Source organism: Peromyscus eremicus, chromosome 2 (assembly GCF_949786415.1).
Source record: "Peromyscus eremicus chromosome 2, PerEre_H2_v1, whole genome shotgun sequence".
In the NCBI taxonomy this organism is placed as follows: Eukaryota; Metazoa; Chordata; class Mammalia; order Rodentia; family Cricetidae; genus Peromyscus; species Peromyscus eremicus.
The window spans coordinates 82,448,082-82,471,506 of record NC_081417.1 but is presented as its reverse complement, the minus strand read 5'-3'; the positions used below and the strand labels follow the sequence as shown (position 1 = coordinate 82,471,506).

The following is a 23,425-nucleotide window of genomic DNA, read 5'->3' as shown; positions in this document are numbered from 1 at the left end:
GTTTTCTCTCTCTCTCTCTCTCTCTCTCTCTCTCTCTCTCTCTCTCTCTCTCTCTCTCTCTCTCTCTCTCTCTCTCTCTGTATGTGAGTGTGTGATTATTGGTTGTTTTGTTTTCCAGTGCTGAGAATCCAACCCAGGATGCTGCATGCATCTTACCCATGAGCTGTTTCCCTAGCCCTATGTCTTCTTATTTGTTGTGGTCTAATTATACTGGGCTTAGAAGAGTTTCCCACAGAGAGAATTCCCTTTTGGGGGGCAAGAGAGGGGAGATATCCTGAACAGTTACACACAGGTGGTAGGAAGCAAAGTTGTCATGGAAATGCAAATTCCAATCTTCTAGTGTTAGTGTATGTTCCTCCCTGGTATTCTGGGTCTTCTTGACTTTGGTGTAAAGAACCATGTTTGGTGAGGCTCTCACTTCTTTCACTAAAATAGCGTGCAGACATAGCAGACAGGAATGGTGAAGCTTTCATCACTCTCTTCTGTAGGAAGCCCAGCACAGGCCAGGTGTCCTCTTTCCTTTATAGTAACACTTGAAGGAATCAAGGGACAAGGGACTACTTCTGCTCATGGCCTTGAAGGGACTCTACTCTTTAGCATAACCTTTACACTCTTTATCATATGTCTTTATTTAGTCAACAGGAGCCCTTCCCCAGTTCTATCTGGGCTTCTTATGAAGTGGACAGTTCTCTGACCAGCAATTTCCTCATCTGAAGAGCGTCTTAGTTACACTGAATGACTACCAAGAGTACTAGCACCTTATGGATACCCATATTAATCCTTTCCACCCAGGGTCTCATTTATTTCTCACATACTGCACAAGGCTGGAATCATTATCCAATGTTTGTCGTAAAGAAATTGAGGTGCAGAGGCTCTGAACAATGCTTCCAAGTTCCCTGCTCACTTGTGTATAGAGCTGGGAGGTATGCACTGATACCTCTGATTTTATACTCTGTAATTAGGTGGAAAAACAACACAACTGTTAATTGGGTTTGACACAAACTTCAGCTTCCCCTGATAGAGAAAAGGGCATGATTTACCACTATTTTTGCCTCAGTCAATCCATATTCACTCCTTTTTCAAATAGAAAAACTAATCATGTAACCCTCTACTTACGGCTTACCCTCTGCCCAGTGGATAGAGATTTTCCTAGAGACAAATGATAAAGGTCACTGAAAGCAGTTTCATGCCCAGCTGTTCTTTCTCTTCACCCATCAAGCAGGAGTCCCATGTCCACTGTGATACTTCCCTGTCACTGGGAGACACATTTTTTCCAAACACCATGGGCTCCCTGCCATGCTGCCTGTGGCCAGACTCACATCCTGCCTCTGCTTTGCCTATTCTGTGAAACAGTACACATACTTCAAAGCCAGTGTCAGATAACACCGTTCCTCTGAGAGCTCACCCCACAGCCAGAATTAATTGCTACCCTTTATGTGGCCACATAGCTCCTTGTAGGTACCTTAGTTATAGCACCTGTCCAGTTAGATTATAGTTACTCAGAGCCTAACTTTATCCCATTAAAGTCTGAAGATTTCTAAGTTGAGAATGATGTTTTATTTTATACCCACATAAATTCCAGTTTCTTCCCCAGAACCCAGGAAATGATAAATGCCTCGTCTAGAAAACCACAGCAGCAGTAGTGGCATACACAGCCACCCATTCTAAGCCTTGGAGGTTTTCAAAGACTCTTTCTGAATCTGAGCATAATGGTGCGTTGCTGTAATCTCATCTCTCAAAAGGCTGGGGCACGAGGCATATAAACTCAAAGCTATCCTGGCTTACCTAATGAGTCTGATATTATCTTACAGAAAAAAACACAACAACAGACAAACAAAATGCTCTATATGTGCTGAATCATATGAGGTTGAGGTGAGAACTGGTATATGTACCCATTTTATAGACAAGAAAACTAAAGTCTTGTATTTTCTCTAAGGTCATAACCAGTTTGTGGTAAAACCAAGATTCAAATCCAGACTCAAACTCGGTCTGCATTCTTGACCACAGATGCTGCTTTGAAAAGGGCCTGTCTATGCCTACCACTTACTTGAGGCTATATCAAGAGAATGGATATATCTATATCAGATGGAGCTTAACTTTGAAGCCACATAGAACCCGTGCTCAGAATTTCTCCTATCTGTTCCTGGCACTCAGGAAATAGAAGCTGCCTCAACAGACCAAAGCAGGCCTTTACAGATCTGTTCTGGAGCGTAAGGAGGTGATGGAATGAGCCTGGTTTACAAGGGAAGAGGCCGGCCTCCTACAACTGACTCAACTGCTGAATTTGTGATCCTCCCCCTTCCCACTTAGAGAAGGACCTTGTGAGATGAATTTATTTCCTAAGGGCTTTGGCTCTGACAAGCTTCCAGCTTTAGATTCCCAACCTCTTCCAAGTGAATGCCATAGAAGAGAGGGTTGACTGAAGCAAGCAAAGAACACCTCAGTATGGACCAGGTGACTATCCTGTCAACCTCTGAGACTTCGAGGCCCCAAGTCTCTGGTATTCAAAGGCTGCCAGCTAATTACCAGTTACTTTCTCTTGCAAAGACAGCTACAAGAGAAGTTCAGAGTTTCACTACAGTCGTCCTAGCAATATGTTTTCTGATTTTTTTGTTTTCTTTCCTTTCCATTTCTGTGCTTACAACTGCATGTTGCCACTGAGTTGGGGAAATCTGTCACTCAGATCTTGAGATTCCTAGATGTCTCATCAGAGAAGGTATTTAGAAATCTTTATGCCAACTGTCTCATTCTATAGAGAATGAAGCGGAGAGAGTAGCTTGAAGATGGATAGTCATCTCTGTGGACTCTTTGAGAGACCATCAGCCATCCTGGAGGTAGCTGGAGATGTCTATATGAAGAAAAGGTCTGTGCCTCTAAAATCTGGAGACTCTCATCCACTCTATGTATGTCAAAGACTGTAGCCAGTACCTGCCTCCCAAACCCCCATATTTGCAGAAAACTGTTTTCAATTAGAGGAGTTAGCGATGTCTTGCTTTCAACTGGTTTCTAAATCCAGTTTCTCTTTTACCCACACACGATGTACACATAAAAGGGGAAATGGAGGACAGACAGAAGGACGGGGGTTTTGGTATTTTCCTACACAGGCACATGCCATGAGGTTTCCATAGAATTCTGAGTTTACAGTTTTCCATGCCCCCTTGTCAATCAGGGGAGGGAGGAAATGTCCATTTGATCTTTGGCCTATCCTCTCCAATTTCCTCTTTGTACCCGGAGGAACCTGTGATGGGCCTCATAGAAAAACAGAAGAGAGGGAGCAGGGAGGAAGGAATGCAGGGGTGTACACTGACACCAACACTATTTGTGTGCCTGCAAGTGTACTCACAAAAGCATAAACAGGCAGGTGTTTCCCAACATCTCTCCCTACATTTGATGTAAAAATGTAGTTTCCCTAAAGCTGTGTTTTAGCTTCAGGTTTGTTGTTCCATAACCAAGACATATCCCCCAAGATATCAAACATCAAGATCTGAGGGTCCTAAAGACTGGAAGAGCGAAAGACTGCTAGGAGACAGCCCACCTGGCCACAGCCACGAAGGGCCAGGGAAACCTGGACAGAGCTCAGGTGAGATAAACCTGCCTCCCTAAACACAGCTTTGCTCCCTTCTCTAGGCTCCCTTCCCATAAGGAATGGGCACCAACTTTTAAATAAGGTCTGTGCATACAGGATGGTGTCCATCAAATCTCATTGTACCCTGTAATAACTGTGAAGAACAGGCATTTGGTTTCCCATTTCAGAGATACAGATTTTGAGATTTGGGAAGATACTGGTCAGTTTACCACACCAAACTTGTCTGACTCGGTGTCTGTTTCCTTCCCTCCTAATGGCTAGCCTTTTCAATCAGGCTTGCCCCATACCCTTGGTGTAATATACCCACACTGTGGTTTCTCTCCTGCCCCTCTATCTCTCCCTGTATGCACTTGAAGGACAATGACTGGCCACTTTTTCACCAGAGTCCAACCGGGTTATTAGGCCAGGCTCACTGAATACTGCCAATATTGACTTGATGTGGTTTTCCAAGGCCATGTATGACCCACGGGTGATGCACTCAATCTAGGAGCCCGGGTCAACATAGGCCTAGACCAATGTACAGAGATGCTGTTGCAGACAAAGACCGTGTAGTACCAGGAAGGCATCAGGATGCCTGGATCATTCTAGAGCTGTGAAAGTCGCACTCTAACTCATGTTGCTTTGATATGATGAAATATATGATGACAACACTTTCCTCAATAAGTATAATTTACCATAAAACCTATTTGAGTGTTTTATTCTTATTAAAACACTTATTTATTAAAACTACCCCATAAAAAAAGCAATTAGAGTTACCCTTATCTCCCAGATAAAGAGCAGGCAGATGGCTGTAGCACAAAGGCCTCGAGCCTGCTGGACCAGTGGAGGGGAAGCTGTTTTATCATTGCTACCATTCTCAGTCCCTTCCCAAGATAGGCATTGCTAGCTAAACTCTGCACCCTCCTCTGTTCTCTAGCTGTTTCTTCTTCTTCTTCTTCTTCTTCTTCTTCTTCTTCTTCTTCTTCTTCTTCTTCTTCTTCTTCTTCCTCCTCCTCCTCCTTCTCCTCCTCCTCCTCCTCCTCCTCCTCCTCCTTCTTTGTGGGTTTTCAAGACAGAGTTTCTCTGTGTAACAGCCCTGGCTGTCCTGGAACTCACTCTGTAGACCAGGCTGGCCTCGAACTCACAGAGATCCACCTGCCTCTGCCTCCTGAGTGCTGGGATTAAAGGTGTGTGCCATCACAACTGGCTCTCTAGGTAATTCTAACAAAGTACCGTGGGGAAATACTTCAAACTGGCCAGAACTGACCTAAGGGATGAAGCCAACTGTGGTTTTTGAACTTGATCATTAACTCATTATGGGCAAGACTGAAGCTTTAACCACACATCATCAATATTAAGAGCAGTCAAAGTCCAAAGTAGGCACTGAGAAAATATTAGCAGGATAAAAGGATGGACTTGGGGCAATAAAACGTCATATAGGCTAAGTCAGTTGGCCCACGTAATGAACAAATGCAGCTCAAACATTCCATCCCGATTCACGGCTTCTCTCACTGCCTACAGAACACCATAGCACTCTCTCTCATCTGGTTTGCCTTCACCATTTCTAAGCCCATTTTTACTGGTCTTCTGCCTCTGATTCATACTGATCCACTAAACATGGCAACATGAAAGGCAATCAAGGGTTAACAGATGTACAAAACAACACACACACACACACACACACACACACACACACACACACACACACTAGTCCAATTCCTTCCTCCAACCTCCTTTCCACACACTTAATAACAATGGGTGGGGAGGGGGAGGGAGGGGGAGCAGGCTTTCTTTCACCGACCATTAGAAACAATTATCACTTTCCCCAGGCCTGCTGAGCACTTTCCCCTTTGATGCCTGCCTTAAAGAGACAGAGAGCAGGGGGAGGGGTGGGTTGCCTTTCTTCCATTCCGAGGAATTATTATATGGTGCAGACAGACAAGAAAAGAAGCATTTCCTGTGTGCAGGACAGAGATGCTTCCTTCACCCTCCTAGAATTCTGGAAATAACATCAGATCTAGGGGCGTCCACCTAGGAGATACTTCCCAATAAGAACTTGGCATCGGAAGCCCTCCAGCCGTGGGTCTCTATTCGGGGCTGAATAGCACCTCATTGCCCCCAGGGAGCTGTCCCTAACATATTATGCCTTTCTCACTCCTTAGAGACCCAATACAGGCCAAGCCTGCTCCTCCTTACATATACGAATTCTTGTAATTTGGTGTGCAAGCCCTTGGTCTGATCAAATGACCAGGAGGAAAAGGTGAGCTTTCCCATGGAAATTGTTTAATACATCTTTCTCTGTTCCTTACTAACATGGCTTACAGATGGGTAAACTAAATCTCACAGAGGAGAAATGTCTCCGAATCCTTGTTACAGAGTTGATCACTGGAGAATGACTGAACACTCAGTCACTCATTTCTTATAAAGAGGCTTTGAATTTCTGATGGACAGAAATGTGTATCTCAATTGTCTAAGGAAAAGGCTAAGACAGTATACACAGAGTTGAGCACACCAGTTTCTTTCATATCATTTACTGGCCAGCTTCTGTGTCCCAAGCGCTGTCTTCACATTCTTGGGGACTCTATCAACCTCCTTGATGCCTTGGGATTCAGAAACGATAAAAAACATTCTAGGACCACACCTGTCAGGAGCAGGTGGTGAAGTCTGGGTATGATTTCTGTCTGTGTTAATCTAGTTTTTCTATCTCTGGTCCATTTTACTGGTGAGGAGGCCAAGGCTTACATAATGTAAATGATGCTCATGACAAGGCTAGTGACAATAAAGATATGATAACAGATGTCACCCCCATCTTCTCTATCCCATCATTCCTTTAAGCAGGGGAGATTCGTGTTCTATTTTTTCAAACAGGAAGACTAAACAATCCCAACAGCAATGGCAGTAATAACTGACACAATTCCAGTTTGCCACTTTTAACTACGCGAAATGTTAGTTCTCACGTGTTCACACCACAGGCTTGGTGTGCTTTCTCCGCTTTACAAACAAGAGCCAGGCACTAGCCTAAGTCCATCCTGGACACTGGATTTTAGAAGGCTGGCTAGGGGCTCAGGATTCTCCAGCTACTAAATCCTCTAACAAGGCAGAGTGATTAGTGTCGGATGTGGTGGTAGGCTTTTGTGCAGCTGACAACAGCAACCATGAAAAGCCCGTCCAGGCTCATTTCACAGAGGCCCTCACAGGCTGCTCCTGGCTCCCTAATTATGCCATTCACCGGTCACCCAGGCCTGCCTCTGAACTCCTGACCCAGTACTGAAAGACTTGGGATCTCATTACTAATCTCTTAAGCCACCTAGTTCTCCAAAATACCTCCATTTAAGTTGGAGGCCAAGGCTTCAGGGTGGGAGGTGGGGAGAGAGAAAGCCTGGCTCTGGGGATTCTCATGGCATGACCGTGATCTCTTACTGGAGCCCCTGTCCCAGTCTGTAGAGCAGCCGGTATGGCTGGGTGACTCAGCGCAAGGTAGGCCTTGCCAAGTGTCAGTGTCGGAGCTACAGGAGAGCATTTGGGTCCACCTGTTTGTAATTTTGGGGGTGCGGGTGGGGGACAAGGGCTGTGTTTGTTTTAATTATTATTATTGTTGTTGAAAAGGAAGAAAAAATGAGCAGAAACTGCTAACATCTGGAGGCTGCCCTCCGGTTTATGTAATCTCCCACAGTAGACCACAGGATTCCCAGCCAGATGCTTGATAGGTGACTCCAGGGTTCATGTGTCACTTTTAAGAGTGAGATGCTGTCAGGATACAGACAGGTAAGGTGAAGGACTACCTTGTATTCCTAATAGAGAGGGAGACAGGTAAGGTGAAGGACTACCTTGTATTCCTAATAGAGAGGGAAAAAGGCATGGAGATAGGTCTCCAGAATCCCAGTGCTCTTTTGGAAGAGTCAGTTGTCCCCCTCTGGCTGAAAATGAAACCTTTCTCTTATATTCTTATTCTCTCATTCATTCATTTATTCAGCTAACGTTTATTTAGCTCCTATTGTGCTCTAAGTTCTTTATTCCCATGGTATACGTGAGAAAAATGAAGCCCAGAGGAAAATACCAATGGGACTTACGTTTTTTTTCCCCTTTTTAAAATGGCTCCCAAAGTCATGGAAAAAAGAAGCTGATGAATTACGTGCAGACATGCCTAGAAAAATGGGTAGGTTCTGGCCTCGAGATTCATATATGAGGGATGGACATGGAGAAGCAAGGTGCTGAAGCCGGATCTGAAGTGTAAACTCTTTGTGTCAAGCACACTCTGGAGATAAGATAATAATAATAGTAATAAAGGCTTAAGAAGGGGAAAAACTGAGCCACAGCTGAGCCATGACAAAACCAGTTTGCCAGATGTTGTCAGTTGCATAAGCATGAAGGATGAAGGTCAACCGGCTGCACCTTATTCTGCATACAGCTCCTAACAAAGTAGTTCTGAAAAAAATGCTAATTTTTCTGTGTTTTCTGATCTTTATTCTTTTACAGTTATAATGAAGCAAATTTCAAAAATTCCAGATTGTGATGCATGGCCAGTATATAGCGTATAAATGTATGAAACTTTCAAAAAATATTATTTTTAAAAATTTTAAAAATCAGTATAGACTCTGAATCAGATCAAAGGGGTTCTGTTTACTTCAATCAGAATGCACACTGGACACTAGAGAGGAGAAACACACTGTGGCTGGCAGTAGCTGGATGTCCTGAGGCATCACTTGGTACAGATAAGAATCAAGAACTGTGGTTTTCCCTTCAGAGCCCTGAGACACTGGGAGTTCTAGAGGAAGAAGGCATGGAGAAGACTCTCTTTGCAGACCACAGACAAAGAAGCATCACTCTAGAACAAGATGAAGCAGTACCTTCTGCTCTCATCCTCGTATTATAAGACTGCCTGTTTAAGATTTAGATACAAAAGCTAAAATTACAAATCCAGTTAACTTTAATTAAAAAAAATGATCTCATTGGCCTTGGAGCAGAATTGGGAGTTATCGCCAACTCTAGATCAAAGCCCTACTATAGTGAGCAAATCCTCACCACCCAGCTCAAAGGCTGAGGGGGGCGGGGGGGTGGGGTGGGGTGTCAGACCCCTTCAATCTCCTCTCTACTTTTCCCTGAAAAGCCCTGGATGTTCATGAGTTAACCAGAAAAAGCGATGACCACATCCAAGCTCCATTCCTGGTCACCTAAACCCTTGATTAAGAATAGTTGAGCAGTGGTTAATGGCAGTCTTGACCACACCAGCCTTTTCAGAAAGGTCAGACGAGTGATTTTTCACTTAAAAACATGTGTCATAAAAGAACACGATTTTCTCAAGTTCATAAAACTGGGAGTCGCCAGGTTGTTTTTGTTTTCGTCCCTCTCTGCCTTCCCCAGCTTTGTTAACTAAGATTTGTGTGATAGAAATTGTATTTGGCATGAAGCACAGGTCAACGCTTGTAGAGAACTCTTGCCATATGCCCACGTAGCCAGGCTGTGTATATTTGCTCCGGGGATCCTGCTTCCGACTTCAGCATGTGGGTTCTCCAACGCCCTACTGTAGCTGCTGCATGTTTGACTCTTTTCTATTTGCTCTTTAAAAGGAGGCAAGGTACTTTCCTGAGATGTCTGAGGCTTCACTTCTTCTGGGAAGAGATTCCAAGGATGTACTTCAGTAACATATGCAAGGGGCAGAGGACAGAGTTGCTGAAATTGTTGACAGAGCCCCTGTGACCTGTGGTTCGAACAAGGACCTCAATATTTAGGAGAAAAATAGATAACACAACTCTCTGTCCTGTCATGACAGATTTCAGAAATAGAGACAGTAGTTGTGATCAGCAAGCTAGGGAGGCTTTGGGGTTCCCCAGGCGCCTAGTGGCCACTCCTGACTTCCATGTCTACCAGCTAATTGGAAAAGGTCTCTGAGAGATGGTGATCTATCAGAATGACGCTTTCACCATTGGCAGCCTTTGCCGGGTCAGCTCCCATCTCTGTACAGCAGTGGCATATTGACATTATGCTTTGGGATCCTCCATATCTACTCCTCCGCACCACTACACCTGACTCTTTCTTGACTCTTTCCATGGGGAGAGGAAGCCATACATGTTTTAATGTCAAACTCATGCATTTTGGAAGATCAGCTTTTGCCATTCACTGATTGAATGATTTCAAACCTGTTGCTGTCTGTATATCTCCACTGCACAATGGGATGACTTTCTATTCTGAAGAACTGGCATAGGAATTCAGAATTCCTGAGCACACACAGGTGTAGGCACACCATGCACATTAGAAAGTTTGTCCTTTCTACCTCATTTCTTCTTCCTCTACTTTTTAGGGCAACAGTTCTAGACAGCCCTGACTTACCTTTGGGCCAGCTGAAGGATTCTTAATGTAATTCTTCTATAAACTAGTGAAAATTATACAAGCTGCTTCATAGGATGTTTGGCAGGTTTGAATGGGAACACACAGTGTAAAGTTCCAGATACAGAAAGCCCTTCACATTCTGCTATGCTCATTAATTATTGTTCTTACAATTATGTTGCCATTACTACCTGCTGTTTATTACTGTGATGAGGTCATTCCTTCCTTCTTCCATTTACCTTTATATCTCATAGTCCCTTTTCCCTCTGAATTTCCTTCTTTCCTCCTCCCTCTTTCTCTCTCCATCGTTCTTTCTGTCTCTTACTCCTTAACACCCTCCAGTGCTTAGCCTCTTATTGGGAGACCAGTCTAAAAGGGATTCACACTTCCATCAATCTCGTTAAGAAGCCAATCATGGGGATGTTCTTGACACCTGATCTCTCTGCAGTATCAGGAGGCAAAGGAGCTGAGAAGAGCCTTTTCCCCAAGTCTCAGCATCCAAAAGCCATTTCCTACTGTCTGGGTAAAGCTATTGGCAAAGGGACTATTTATTCTTTAACATTTATTATGACCTTCTGATATGTCAGATGCTAGGACATACAGCAATAAATGATGCAAACAGCATCAAGGAAAACTAGGATTTGAAGTAGGATCCAATTCTGGAGGCATAAAGGAACATAGAGCTCTCCCTCTTCTTCCTTATCTTCAGATCATCATCATCATCATCATCATCATCATCAATCATTTGCCAAGTGATAGATACATCAGGTGATTAAGAAGTCCCAGCCTACTCTGGCTACCCATGAATTCACAGGGAATTGTGACCCAACCATTCAACTTACCACTTCCTAACACAAGTTGTTGATTCAATCCAGTCACAAAGGAGATGCCCTTAGCACATGTAGTTTACACTAGTGTCATGCAATAAATACAGAAACATTTTCTCCAAAGTATGGAGAGTTCTCCAAGTATGGAGACCCTTTGCTAGGCACTGGAAATAATTAAAGACAACAGGTAGAGCCCAAATCCTTAGCTGCTTATTTTTCATTTAGTATAAAAATCCGATGATCATTGAGAGAGTCCTAGATTCTCAGTTATGGCTAATAGGTCTTAAAGTGTGTTGGAAGGAGTGATGACATCTCTGGACAGGAAAGAAAACCCTCCAGCTGTGTTCATGGATCCCAGGTCATTCATTCTGCCTAAATCCTGCCCCTTAAGCCACATAGCAAAGCTCATACTAACTGCACCAGGCCTTTCCACCACACGGCTTCTGGATTTCACAGACTGTGGGGAATGATATAGAGAGCTGTAGAAACAAGTGGGGATGTAGACCTGTCATTTCTTGTGAATGGAGGAGAACATATTCTAAGGGCAAAAATCCTTCCATGAGAACAGATGCAGACAAAATGCAGTTTTTCAATCACAGAACGGTCAGTCCATCATACCTCATTTTGGGAAAGACAGAGGGGTTTTAAAAACATCTTGGGAAAGGTGGTATGGGATAGGACACAAGAAGGGATTTGAGAGCTAGAAAGTGAGAGTGGTTTTCCTACAACAAAGTGTAAGACTCTTTGAGAAGCTCCCCATGCCTATCTGGGAAACGGGTACACTATTCCACTATGGATTTCTAATGATTTAATTTGATGAATGGATTTATGGAACATGCCAAGTGCCTTGTGTATGCTATTGATAGACTTTTCATAATCTCAGTTATCCTATTTCACATTTGAGGAGACAGAGGCTCAGAAAAGCTAAACAAGTGCCTGGAGATCTTTCTGTACATGAGCAATGGGATGTAACACACCACCCTAAACCTGCTTTGTTCATAGAGCAGCCCACAGCATCTAAGAAGCCACTTAAATTTAACTAAATGAAAAATGTGCCTTTTTGGTAACGTGGGCCACATTTATGACTTGGTGTCTTATGTGGCTGGAGATTGCTGTGTAAGACAGGGTCAATGTAGGGCATTTCTATGTAAGTAGGAAGTTCCAGTGAACAGCTCAATGATGACACAAGAAGCATAATCCTGGCCTTAGCTTCTTGATACATGTCAAGTAATATTCTTCCTTGGTTTGCATTCAGCTGCTGCTTTATTTCCACATCTCTTGCTGTCAAGTGCCACACTGCAGGCTTGGGCATCGCCCAGGCAGCATTCATACTCTACAGAACAGTATTTAACAGCAGATCAGACCTCGTTCAAGCCCTACCTCTCTAAGGATGGGGGAGGACTCTTTCTCATGAAGGGAAAAGTCACAGATATTAATTAAATGTCCCCTTCCACCAACTATACATAGGCCTAGCTTGAGGAATGGCACAGAAGGGGACCAGAGGCTATATAGCAAAGATGTATGCTTCTCAGGAACAGTACATTTCATGGGACCCGTGGAACCCATTTCTCCCTGGAAATTGAATATGTTCAAATGTATCTAGGACTTGCTTGTGCTTATGACTAGTTGAGGAATTTTAAGTTTTAAGGAAGCTATCATGGTGGTGAAAGAGGAGGTAGAAAACCTTTTCTGGTCTGCTTCTAGAGATTACACATCAAGATGGACTTTTCAAAAGCAGGACCTGGGGGGAGCTAGAGAGTGGAGCTTGGGGGCCTTGAAAAAAAAACAAACAAACACAAACAAAGGAGCATGCACACAAACAAAAACAGAATCCTGTGCCCAGCCAAGATCAAGCTCCTTTCACAACCCCCACCCCTCGAGGCCTGGCTTGAGAAAGTTTACTTTCAGACTAGAGAAATGAGCGTGTGGTTAGGGGGACAGAATTCAATACCACTGAAGGAGCAGGCTCAGCAAAGCTTGACTGACGCTTGCTTCTTACGCTCATTACAGCCCCAGAGAGTGAATGCTGTTTACATTTTTTACGTGTTTCTTGGGTACAGAACATGAAACTAAATTATACAGCAAAGGCCATGTTGGCTACATGCCGGTGACCCCACTTAAAACAAAACAATAGTCCAAAAAAAGAAAGAGGAGGGAGGGATGGAGAAAAGAAAGAAAGAGAGAGAAAGGAGAGAGGGAAGGTGGGGTGGAAGGAGAGGATGTTAAGCACTTACAGAACGGGACAGAAAAGGATCATGAGGAAGTCTGAGTGAAAGGCAGGGATAGAGGGAGTGTCTGGTCCTGAAGCTGAAGTTTAAAAGAAAGCGGATGGAGAATAAGGCAACTGGATCGGGGTGAGTCAGGCTTGGATGGAGACCATAAACAAAGCCCTAGGAATATTCTTAGATGGGCCATGAGGAGGTTGGCAAGGGAAGGGTCTGATATCCGCAGAACACTCAGAGGACTGAGCCTCAAGCCACAAAGCCCTGCTTGTTCTTGGGCTGCAAGTCAAGTGTTCTGGCATCTGAGTGATGGAGGCTCACTCCTCAAACATGCCCTCAGGGCTACACATGGCACTGTCCGTGAGAATGCAGTACATGCTTAGCGCCTGCCTAGGAGTGCTGCCTCGCTCTCCGTTCCTTCCCTACCTGTCACTATCATGGTCCCCCTTCAGACTCAGTTTACTCTGGTACCAAACGCTTTAGCGGGACTGAGATCTGAATTTAACCTAGTGCCCAGTAAGAGGCAAGCATGTACTGTGTACTTGGTATGTTAGCTCATTGCACTCTCAAGATCATAATACAGAGGAAACAGCCTTCCCTGTTTGCAGATGAGGAAAACTGGAGCTTATATAAGTGAGGTCATTTGTCAGATGTCACATCAGCTCTTTCTGACTGCAAAGCCTAGGCTTTCTTTTTGTGACAATGAAGCCATAATACAGCCTTGTTATTTACTCCCAAATGCCCAACTACAAAGAAAAGTAATTTCATAGATAACTGTCAAGCAAACTCACCCTTTGTCCTCAAAGGGTCTCCTTTGGAGGTTAGCTCAGTGTATCAGGGCACTTTGTCACCATGATCACCATACGCTTTGCCTCAGAAGAGGGTCCCATGGCAGTGTCCTTCTCCCTTGAGGGTAATGGCTACATTGTCTATCTCTGTGCCATCCCATTGCTAAAAATGGTATTTTGGAGAGGTTGGGGTCACAACACAGCACTACTGGCCTTCCATTGGAATACCAAAATCATTCCATAAGCAATGGGAGGACCGGGAGGTACAGGAATTTATTTAATGAAAGTCAAATCTTAAGTGAGGTAAGACTTGAGGGCTCTCTAAGTCTCTAGCCACTCAAATGCCTGTACTGGAATACCAAGTTTTAAAAAACTGTATCCTAGCGCTGGAGAGATGGCTCCATAGTTAAGAGCATTGGCTGCTCTTCCAGAGGAGCTGGATTAGAGTCCCAGCAACATGCAACAGCTTACAGTTGTCTATCCTTCCAGTTCCAGGGTATCCCAATGCACAGACACAGAATCAGGGAAGTATCCATACACATGTATTAATAAAAAGAATTTTCAAGTAACCCTGTGTATTATTTCAAATCATGTCTGTCCCTTGGTTGCAGAAAAGTCACAGACGACAAGAGCATTTCTGAAAGAGTCTGTCATCAGAAGGGAAATCATATGTCATATGGATCTCACTCCTGCCTTGAGAAACAGAAATTACATGATGATCAGAGACCTGACTTGACGGATGTCCCATAACCAGTAAGCGATGGACCCTATGCTTACTCTAATCGCACGTGTCAATTATCTGTACTTGTTCCAAACTTTCGTCACTAAAATATTTTCAGATGGAATTCCAAGTCCAGTCACAATGCTGGAGTATCACCTTCTCTAGAAGAGGCAGATGAGTGAAGGGTGGAGAGAAAGGGCCAGGAAGAAAACCAGGAACACCCCTGAAAGCTGTGAAAGATTTAACATCTCTCCCAGGCCAAGGGTTGATGGGTTTGAAGGGTGACAACTTGGGGACTCTGTTTTGCTCTCTTTTTGGAGGGAAGTTGGGTGCCCCGCATGAGTGGGACAGACTGTAACAAACCACAGTACTTTCTGTTCTGTCTCCTCAGATGACTTGCACATGTGCTCTTGAACAATTATTCAGAAACCACCAGGAGAAAGCAGATCCCTTGGGCCTTTGGGGAAACTACTTGGAATCTATCTGCTCCAGCATTTCAGCGTGTTCCCTTTCCCTCTCCTTCCCCACCATTGGCAAAGGCAGCCCCATTTTACTAATGAGAAGAGTTGAATGCTTTGGTTGAAGGCAGGGACAAGCAGGGAAGGGGCAGACAGCCTTTGGAACTGTCTCCTCAGCATTAGGCACCGAGGCCAAGTTTTCTTCTTGTTCTTTGCAAATATTATTGTCTAAGTAGCACTGGGGGAATGCTGCTTAGTACAAGATTTTTGAGTGGAGATGTTTTCAGGTTGACACCTGTAGCGAGGTAGAAAAAAAAACACAAAGAAGAGTGGTACAGGCAGGGAGTTCATGTCTCTGACACGGTTTTTTCACTCTGAGAGCAGCCCTTTCTGTTCGGGAGGGTGGCTGTGAAATGCACAGGGAGTGATGTGCTTCATGGGCTCTGGCGTACAGGAGAGGTGGAGAAGGCTTCACTGCTGTTCTTTCCATCTTAACAGCTCCCAGTTCACCTCATGCTTAAAGCCACGGAGAAGCTCCCCAAAGCCCTGGGGATAAAGAATAAACTCCAAGTTTCTGCACTATCTCTGAGCACCCCTCCTGACTCATTTCTCCTGAGTGATTGATTTCTTATCAGCCTTGTTTTTTGTTTCTTAACTTTTTGTGTGCCATTTGTTTTGTCTGTCACTGTCTTTGTCCTGTCCTTCAATTTACCTTCCTTAAGTTTCAGCTCAGCAATCACTTCCACAGGAGCGTCACCCAGCGTTCCTCTGGGGCTCCCTGCCCAATCACTTCCTCCAGAGCACCCAAGTGCATATAGGAAGATGGTTTTTATTTCCTTCATTCTTTTACACATGCACTCACCTGCATACATGCATGCGTGCCTGTGCCTGTGTGTGTGTGTGTGTGTGTGTGTGTGTGTGTGTGCGTGTGCGTGTGTGTGTGTGTGTGTGTGTGTGTGCGTGTGTGTGTGTGTGTGTGTGTGTGTGTGTGTGTGTGTGTGTGTGATCATATACTACAAGAAAAGCAGAGGATTAACTGGGGACAGGAAGGGACTGGAAGGAGGAGGAAGGCAGAAGCTCAGAGTGTGAATACAACCAAAGCAAATGATGTGCATGAATGGAAATGTCTTCCTGAAACCCATCACTATGTACAATGATGATCTGTCAATAAGGAAATTACTGAAAAAAGAATGGAGACAGAGGTCGGATACCTCGGCAGGAAGATGGAACAGCAGAGTGGTATCTGAGGTATTGCAAGAGATCTCCCACTCTCTTGGTATTCTTGAAATGCACAGGATGGACAAGATGACACAGAAACATCTGTTCTTCTGACCATTTTCCCACATCCATCTCGCAAGCACGTGGGAGCTGCTTAGTCTGCACCTGGACTCCTCCCTGGACACGATGGCCTGTCTCCTAGTTTAGCCCATTCCAGACCTGAGCCCAAAGCCTTAGTGTGTTCATCTGTAAACGGAGACCGTTAATCCCATTTCTGTAGTAGCTTAAGTAAGAGTCAAGGAATTTGGTGCAGAGCCCAGAGGAACTTGGTAAACGTTGTTTCTATGATTTATCCTAGACATTCTGAAAGTGGGCAAAGGACTTTTCCACACACCATGCTGGTTGTAATCCCAGCTGGCAGAGCAAGCTGACAACTGCATGTTTTCTTCCTTGCAGAATTTCCCCTGGATTTTACACCCTGAGATCTTTGACTGCTGTTTCCAGGTGTATACACCCCTTGGGTGTAACAGTAAGCTCTCCGAGAGCAGAATGATGCCCTTGGTTTTCTCGGAGATTCCCAGAGTACCGATACAGTCCTGGGAGTGCAGCAAATGTTTGCTGTTGAGAATAATGATTAACTGGCTGAAATTTGACCAGTTGTCTGTGTTGTGTGGGTCACTGTGGTCAGCTCTGGGTGAAAGTGTATAGAGAAACCTAAGATGAATGAGGCAGGTCACTGACATTGGTAGTACCGATTAAGTACAAAAAGCCAGTGCTCACTGTTCTCTTTGCATCCTTAATCTCCACTGTGTGGATGTTATTCCCATTTTTCAAAGGAGGACACTGAGCTTCCTGGAGGAGTTGGTTGCCCAGTGTTCCCAGGAACAGAAGTTAGGAGGGCAAAGCCCTATTGGCATGTGTTAAAGTTTAGATGTAAAATAACACACTGCGTTTTCCAAACTTTTTCCTTATTATTATGCATGCTCTCCCTTTCATACTCACTGATGCAGGCTATAAGTATATCTCTCTTTAACCAAACAAATAAGTGAATTTACACATAGATTGTTCTAGTACAAGATATGTCGTGGTTTGTATTTTAATGGAGGCAAAATGAATAAGATGAGCATGTCAAGGACCAGATGATAGTAACTCAGAGTGAAGATGTAAAAGACTGATACACTCTCCAAAAGGTAAATTGCATATCCAATTGAAAACAATTACAAAAAAAGAAGATATGGTGAAGTCCCAGCTGCTCTCTATTGCAAGAATCTCCATAGAACCAGCAGTCTAGCCTGAACCAGCTAGAAAGCCTCAGGATAGGAGGAGCTTCTGGTATCACAGTCCTCCCCTCAGTCTGGATAGATCTCATTTCTCATTTATCCTTAGAAAAGGTTGGCTTTACTGTGGCCCTCAAATCACTGCCCTGGTCAGTCTAAGTTTACCCTCAAAGTTTAACCCAATAAACAAGTTAGTTGACTGATGCTCTGTAGTCCCTTCGAGCACTGCCAATTCTAGATCATTGGAGTATCTCCATCTCTTTTTTAAGCCATGGCAAAGAGAGGCTGCCTGTTTAGACAGGAGGAAATAGTCCTAGGTAGAAGCTCTGGGGATGAGAGCATAAGGGAGGCATATCTACTATGTGTTTTGGCAGCTTTTGGTGTAAAGTATTAGAGAAATGTGAGGCATGGAAACAAAGTATGAATAAGACAAGATCTTTGCAAGCACTTAAACCAAACCAAACTGAACCATTTCTAAGGTTCCCAGAAGAGAGATAACTTGATTCTCTTTCTTCATTTCCATTTTTGTTCACTTACAGGAACTTCTTGATTCCAGCTGGGTCAGGAAGGTGCATAGCCCAAATATCCAAAGAATGTCTCTTATTATAGGATATTCGGCCGGCCCAATTTGCACAACTAGGAAGCTTTGATATGTCTGATAACATTTGGATACAAGACTCAGCATTCATGGGTAACTTTACTATAACCAAATTTGGGGAACTTGCTTAAGGAGAATGAGGGAGAGAGACTGGAAATCATTAGAAGTGGCAGTGTTATGCAAAAGCAAAGCTCAAGTTTAAATTGGTATTCTAAGCTCACATAACACAAAGAGTGTTCCTCATTCTCACTAGTCCAAGCTCCTGCAGAATTATTCTGAGGCAGCTATGGTTTGGAGAGAGTTCTCACACCTATGTCTTTACACAGTACAGAGGTTAGAGGTGGGGTCTTATACTTCTGTGGGTATAGGTACATAGTCTCAGCAAATACCTAAGTTTTTCCCATTTTTATAATACCACAGAAAGGCTTGTGGAGAGTGAAACAAAATGGATTGTAAAGGGGAGGAGGGAATGGTTGTTCTCTTTCATAATCTCTCAGGTCAAGCTCGTCCTGGTGAAGACCGAAGACCGCAGAACAGGGTCAGTGTGTGTGACGGAGAGTGGGAGCAGCCTCAGTTTCAAGGGACTATGATTCTGCTCCAGGGAGATTTGAGCCCCTGACACCTGTCATCTAGAACTCTGCCTGTTTCCCTGGAATCCAGAAAATCCCCCACTTTGGATAGGGCCTCATATCTCTAGGCTCCCTCTGTCATCTTCCAAGATATTCCTTGAAGATTAGTTATTTTACATACAGGAGTCGTACTGACTTGGCAGACCAGCACATTTCCTCCAGGGCTCCAAGGCAGACAACAAATTGTTTACCATGAAAAAGGCAAGCTAGTTGGCTATAAGTGTGTGTGTTTAGCATGGGAGGTGGTGAAATTCGGCCACTACTGGCTTCTTTACCTCTGTTCTCCTGTATTGATTTGATCAGTATCAGGACTGAGCTCACTAGGGCCTATTCATATATACATGTGTGAGTGGGGTATAAGGGAAAAGGATGAGCAGAGGATGGAAGAAAAGAAGACGAGGAAGGAGAGGAAATAAAAAGGAGAGGCAGATGGAGAAAGAGAAGGAATAGGAAGATGATGCCTAAGGAAGGTGAGGGACCCAGGGGACACCTTTCTATCTTATTCTTCAATTCAACTTTCAAGAGCCTCCCAGCTTCTCTTCTCTCTACATCAACATCTTCACTGGAGCCCCTGACAGGGTGAAAATTAACTACTAGTCTCCTCTAATCACTGAACAAGGTAATGAGGGTTTGGTTTCTCCTTTCCTGTTGTCAGAAGGGAGCAATACCTTCACTTCAGGAATAGTGCTTACCCCGAAGGAAGCAGACTTTATGCTGTTTCTATGAGTGTGTGTATGTTTGTGTGCACATGGCTGTACCTGTGTGCATGGGCACGTGTATATATGTGGGGTAGGGGCATTTGTTTTTAAGTGAGGAAACGGGGACACTGTTGTTCTGTGCCCCACAAGCCACTGTTTTCCTGATTCTGCACCTAACCTGCACACCCTGACCCTGTATACTCCAGCGAGCTGATCTCATTATGGTAAATTTAGTTACTGCTGAAGTCTCCTTGTAACAAAGATTATATCCAAGCTCAGAGTAATGGAACCTAGTCGATTTCATTAAAATAAAATTGGTAACAATGAATAATTCAATAGGATGATTTTGTTTCCTCCTCTCGTCTTTATAGATTGAGGAGCTAGTATTTATAATGATTTTTTTAATTGGATTTTTGTTTAGGAAGAACTAATCAGCCATAATTCCTGACAGCCTTCTCCCTACAAGATTGGATTAATTGTCCCATGAAAGTCTTTTTTTTTTTTTTTTATTTCAAATGAGACTGGGAATTTTTTTCCTTTTGCTCACATTACTAGCAAAAATCTTTGGCTGGTTTTTAAGCATGGTTGATCCTATTGCTCCTGTGTGTGAAAAGTTCCTAGAGTACTAATAATTAGCTCACTTGAAGGGTGTTTTCAACCATCTCTACGAATGGGATGCTAGTTGAACTTGGAATTCCTGCACCTTTGATGTAATGGAGAAACAATGGCTGGTCATCTCTTGGCGTCACTTGTAAGCAGGTGTGTGTGTGTGTGTGTGTGTGTGTGTGTGTGTGTGTGTGTGCACTTTGAGGAGGGAAAAAGATAAATGAAGCTCTGTCTGTTCTCAAAACCCTGAAAGTCCACTGTGGGAGGCAGGAGGGGACACAGATAAGTCACTTGAAATTCTCTGTGCAGGTAGGACCACATAGGTGAGTCCAGCAAGTGCCAACGCAGCACAGTGAGAGGGGGAATGCTGAGCCAATCATTGCCAGGCTGGCACTGCCCCTGAGAGGCACCAGGGGATCCTGAGTACCCACACCATTCCACTCTCCTGAGGGCATCCACTCACACACGCAAATGAGCAAATAAAGAATTTAATAATGTGAACCTAAGTAGGAGAGATGAAGAGATGATCAAATAAAGATGAAAATGAATATATGAGAGGTACTACCTTACACCACATTCAATGATTTTCATTGGACCCCAATCCAAGGTCCTATTTCTCATTCAGCTAAATGCCAATTGTGCCCCCCGATGAACTTGAAATCAAGAAGCTGAGTTAGAGAGGATTGACTGAGAATCGTGGTTCATCTGCAAGGCCAAGGGTCAGGCTAGCTTCAGAAACGGCCACTGTGCTAGACAGTGGGAAGTACTGTGTCGTGTCTCTGAGAAATGGGAGTCTCAGAAGAAGGCCGGCGTTCTCTTGGCAGAATAATTGCAAAGGAGGCTCGAGGGAGGCACAGCCATCTCTAGGATCACATAAGCTCTGGTACCCCCAAGCGCTCTATCCCTCATCTAGGCTATCAGTCCCCTGTGGGAGAGCCTTGTCATATAAATAGTGCATTAGGGGACTACGGAATGAGTTAGAGCTTCTTAGAACTGGCATTGTCCCTGAGGTACATCAAGCTAAACTCCTATTTTAAATATTGGGGAGAAAAAGTAGAAACCAGAAATGTAGAGAGACTATACAGCAAATCTGTATATGGTCACTCTTAATTCAGTCAGTAGACAAATTGAGAGTCCCTGTCAAAAGAAAAAAAAAAAAAAACCCTACGATTTCCCAAATTGTTCTCACTCATATTGAATTCCAATGGTATATTCAGCACAGAGTTCTTTACCATATCTGAGTCACAGTAAGAAGGGCATAGGGGGACGGTTGCTGTTCCCATGATGCTTGTATTTCCCTGCCCTTCATCACAGCATCCCTTATCCTTAACCAATGGGACTGAAGAGGTGCTGGTATGACACTTGGTTAAACAAGTGCTCAGGTGGAGACGTCCCATGACACTGTGTTAGAAGCACGCACCTTGAGAGCCACAGAAGAGATTTAAGGAAGCCTTCAGAAGAAGCCCCACAAGGCTAGGAGCCTACCTGGGATGCCGCTGGTTGTCCAATAACAACCCAACCTGGGCACTGCTGGTCTTGATGGGATACTGAAGCATTGGATGCCCACTGATCCAGGAAACCCTGGGGTGTGTAGACGCCACAGTCTTTAATGCTAGTTTTTTGTTCAAACTCTTCACACATCCCATCTCCATCATGGAAGTAACACCGGCTGGGTTCATCTGTAGGAGGGGGACATAGAAAGGGGTCAATAAGCAAATACGTGTTCTTTGGCCTTAGCTATCAGCAGCAGCTGTGGCGCAGAACATCAAACCTAGAAGCTCCGTTAAACCTATAGTCAGAAGTCACATTGGGATACTCTTCTTCAGCCTTAAGGGGGAAAAAAATTAAAGGAAGTCCTGCCATACACAACAGCTTATTCACTGGTTCTCATCCTGTGGATTGTGACCCCTTTGGGGGTTTTACATCAGATATCCCGCATATCAGATATTTACATTATGATTCATATCAATAACAAAACTACAGTTATGAAGTACAACAAAAATAATTGTGTGGTCAGGGGGTCACCACAGTATGAGGAACTCTATTAAAGGGTAACAGGGTTAGGGAGGGTGAGAACCATTGGACAGTATGAAGCTGGCAGGCATCGTGCTGAGTAAAGGAGCGCAATGCTGCATGACTCCATTTACACATGAGTAAAAAGTCTAAAAACGGAGAGCAAAAGGTGCAGCAGAGATCGAGAGGGGAGGGGATGGAAATGGCAATCGCCAAGAGTTTTAATCATGCACAATGAAAATATTCTAGAAATCTGGGGCACAGGTTGGTGCTTCAGGCTGGCATATCTGACTATACATCAAGAACATGCTGAGAGGGCAGATCTCATGTGTGGATCTCCTGTCTCACCCACAACAAAATTCATAAATTTTCACTCTTCTCAAGTGGCACTCATCCACAATGTGATGAAGGTTTTAATCCCAAACCAAATCATCTAGGTAAAGAAAATGAAATCTTGTATGTCTTTAATAGCCTGCCCGAGTCACACGTCTATTAATGTCAGATCTAGGAACTTACTTTGCAAGTCCGGGGCATGTTATCCAACAGCAAAGGACCTTAAGCTTGCAACCTGAGTTTACTTAACTCCAACAAGGATTTCAGTTTTGCATAAAGAGCAAACCAACTTCAGTCTAGTCCCAGAAAGTAAATTGCTGTGTTTTATTAGTTAGTCTCTTTTCTTCTCTGGGCTCAATCATCAGTGCAAAGAAGTCAGCTACAGTACAGGGATTCCAAGAACCCATCCTAATACGCCTATGGTCTTATACCATACTTAAGGTGTCTCAGTGAAATACCAAGTGATCAACCTCCTGCCTAATTCAAACTGCAGCAACCTTCTTTTGTATTTTTTGTTTCGTTTTGTTGCTTTGTCTAAGCTGTGGCTGGTTGTAAGGATGCTCACTTGACGGTAAGGACAAGCATCAGAGGAGTAATGAGGAGGATGCCATCTGAGAAGGTATGACCTATGTATGCAATTAAGAGTAATGCAGGGGGAGAGCAAGGTGGATATCCCTAGGAGATCATCCTTTAAAACCTAGTGTCAGCTCTTCTGACTGCTCCCCAGTGCTTCTAGGCAAAGCGAAGGAGCCCCCTCAGTGTAACACGCCCATTTCATCAAAGTCTCCACTTTAACACTAATTATACTGTGCTGACACTAGGTCCCCATGCTGTAGCTGTTCTGGAAGGTTCTAGACTTCCCAAATGGTTGTCTGAGACACACTGTATAATATAGCATCTGAACTATAACACTTTCAGGGTAAAGAACATGCTATTATGTCTGAATGGCAGGCACACAGGAATCTTAACATCCCAGGTAAATTAGGATGTAGGATCCCTCTTAGGTTATAGATTGATCTAGATCATCCAATATTTATTCCAAAACAGTGGAGCAGAACTCGGAAGAAGATCCTGAGTTTAAGATCAAAGACTTGGGTTTTGCCTCTGCTCCTTGCACTACCTATATAATGTTAAAACATAGTTTTCCC

The 23,425-nt window shown here is 43.9% G+C and overlaps 1 protein-coding gene across 1 annotated transcript in view; it reads right to left on the bottom strand.

The window, feature by feature from the left end:
* Positions 1-23,425, bottom strand: part of Pappa (pappalysin 1) — a 242,848-nt gene that overhangs the window by 76,805 nt on the left and 142,618 nt on the right. The window contains exon 10 of the mRNA XM_059254461.1: positions 21,417-21,610. Coding sequence (XP_059110444.1) covers positions 21,417-21,610 — 194 coding nt within the window. The remainder of the gene's footprint in view (positions 1-21,416; positions 21,611-23,425) is intronic.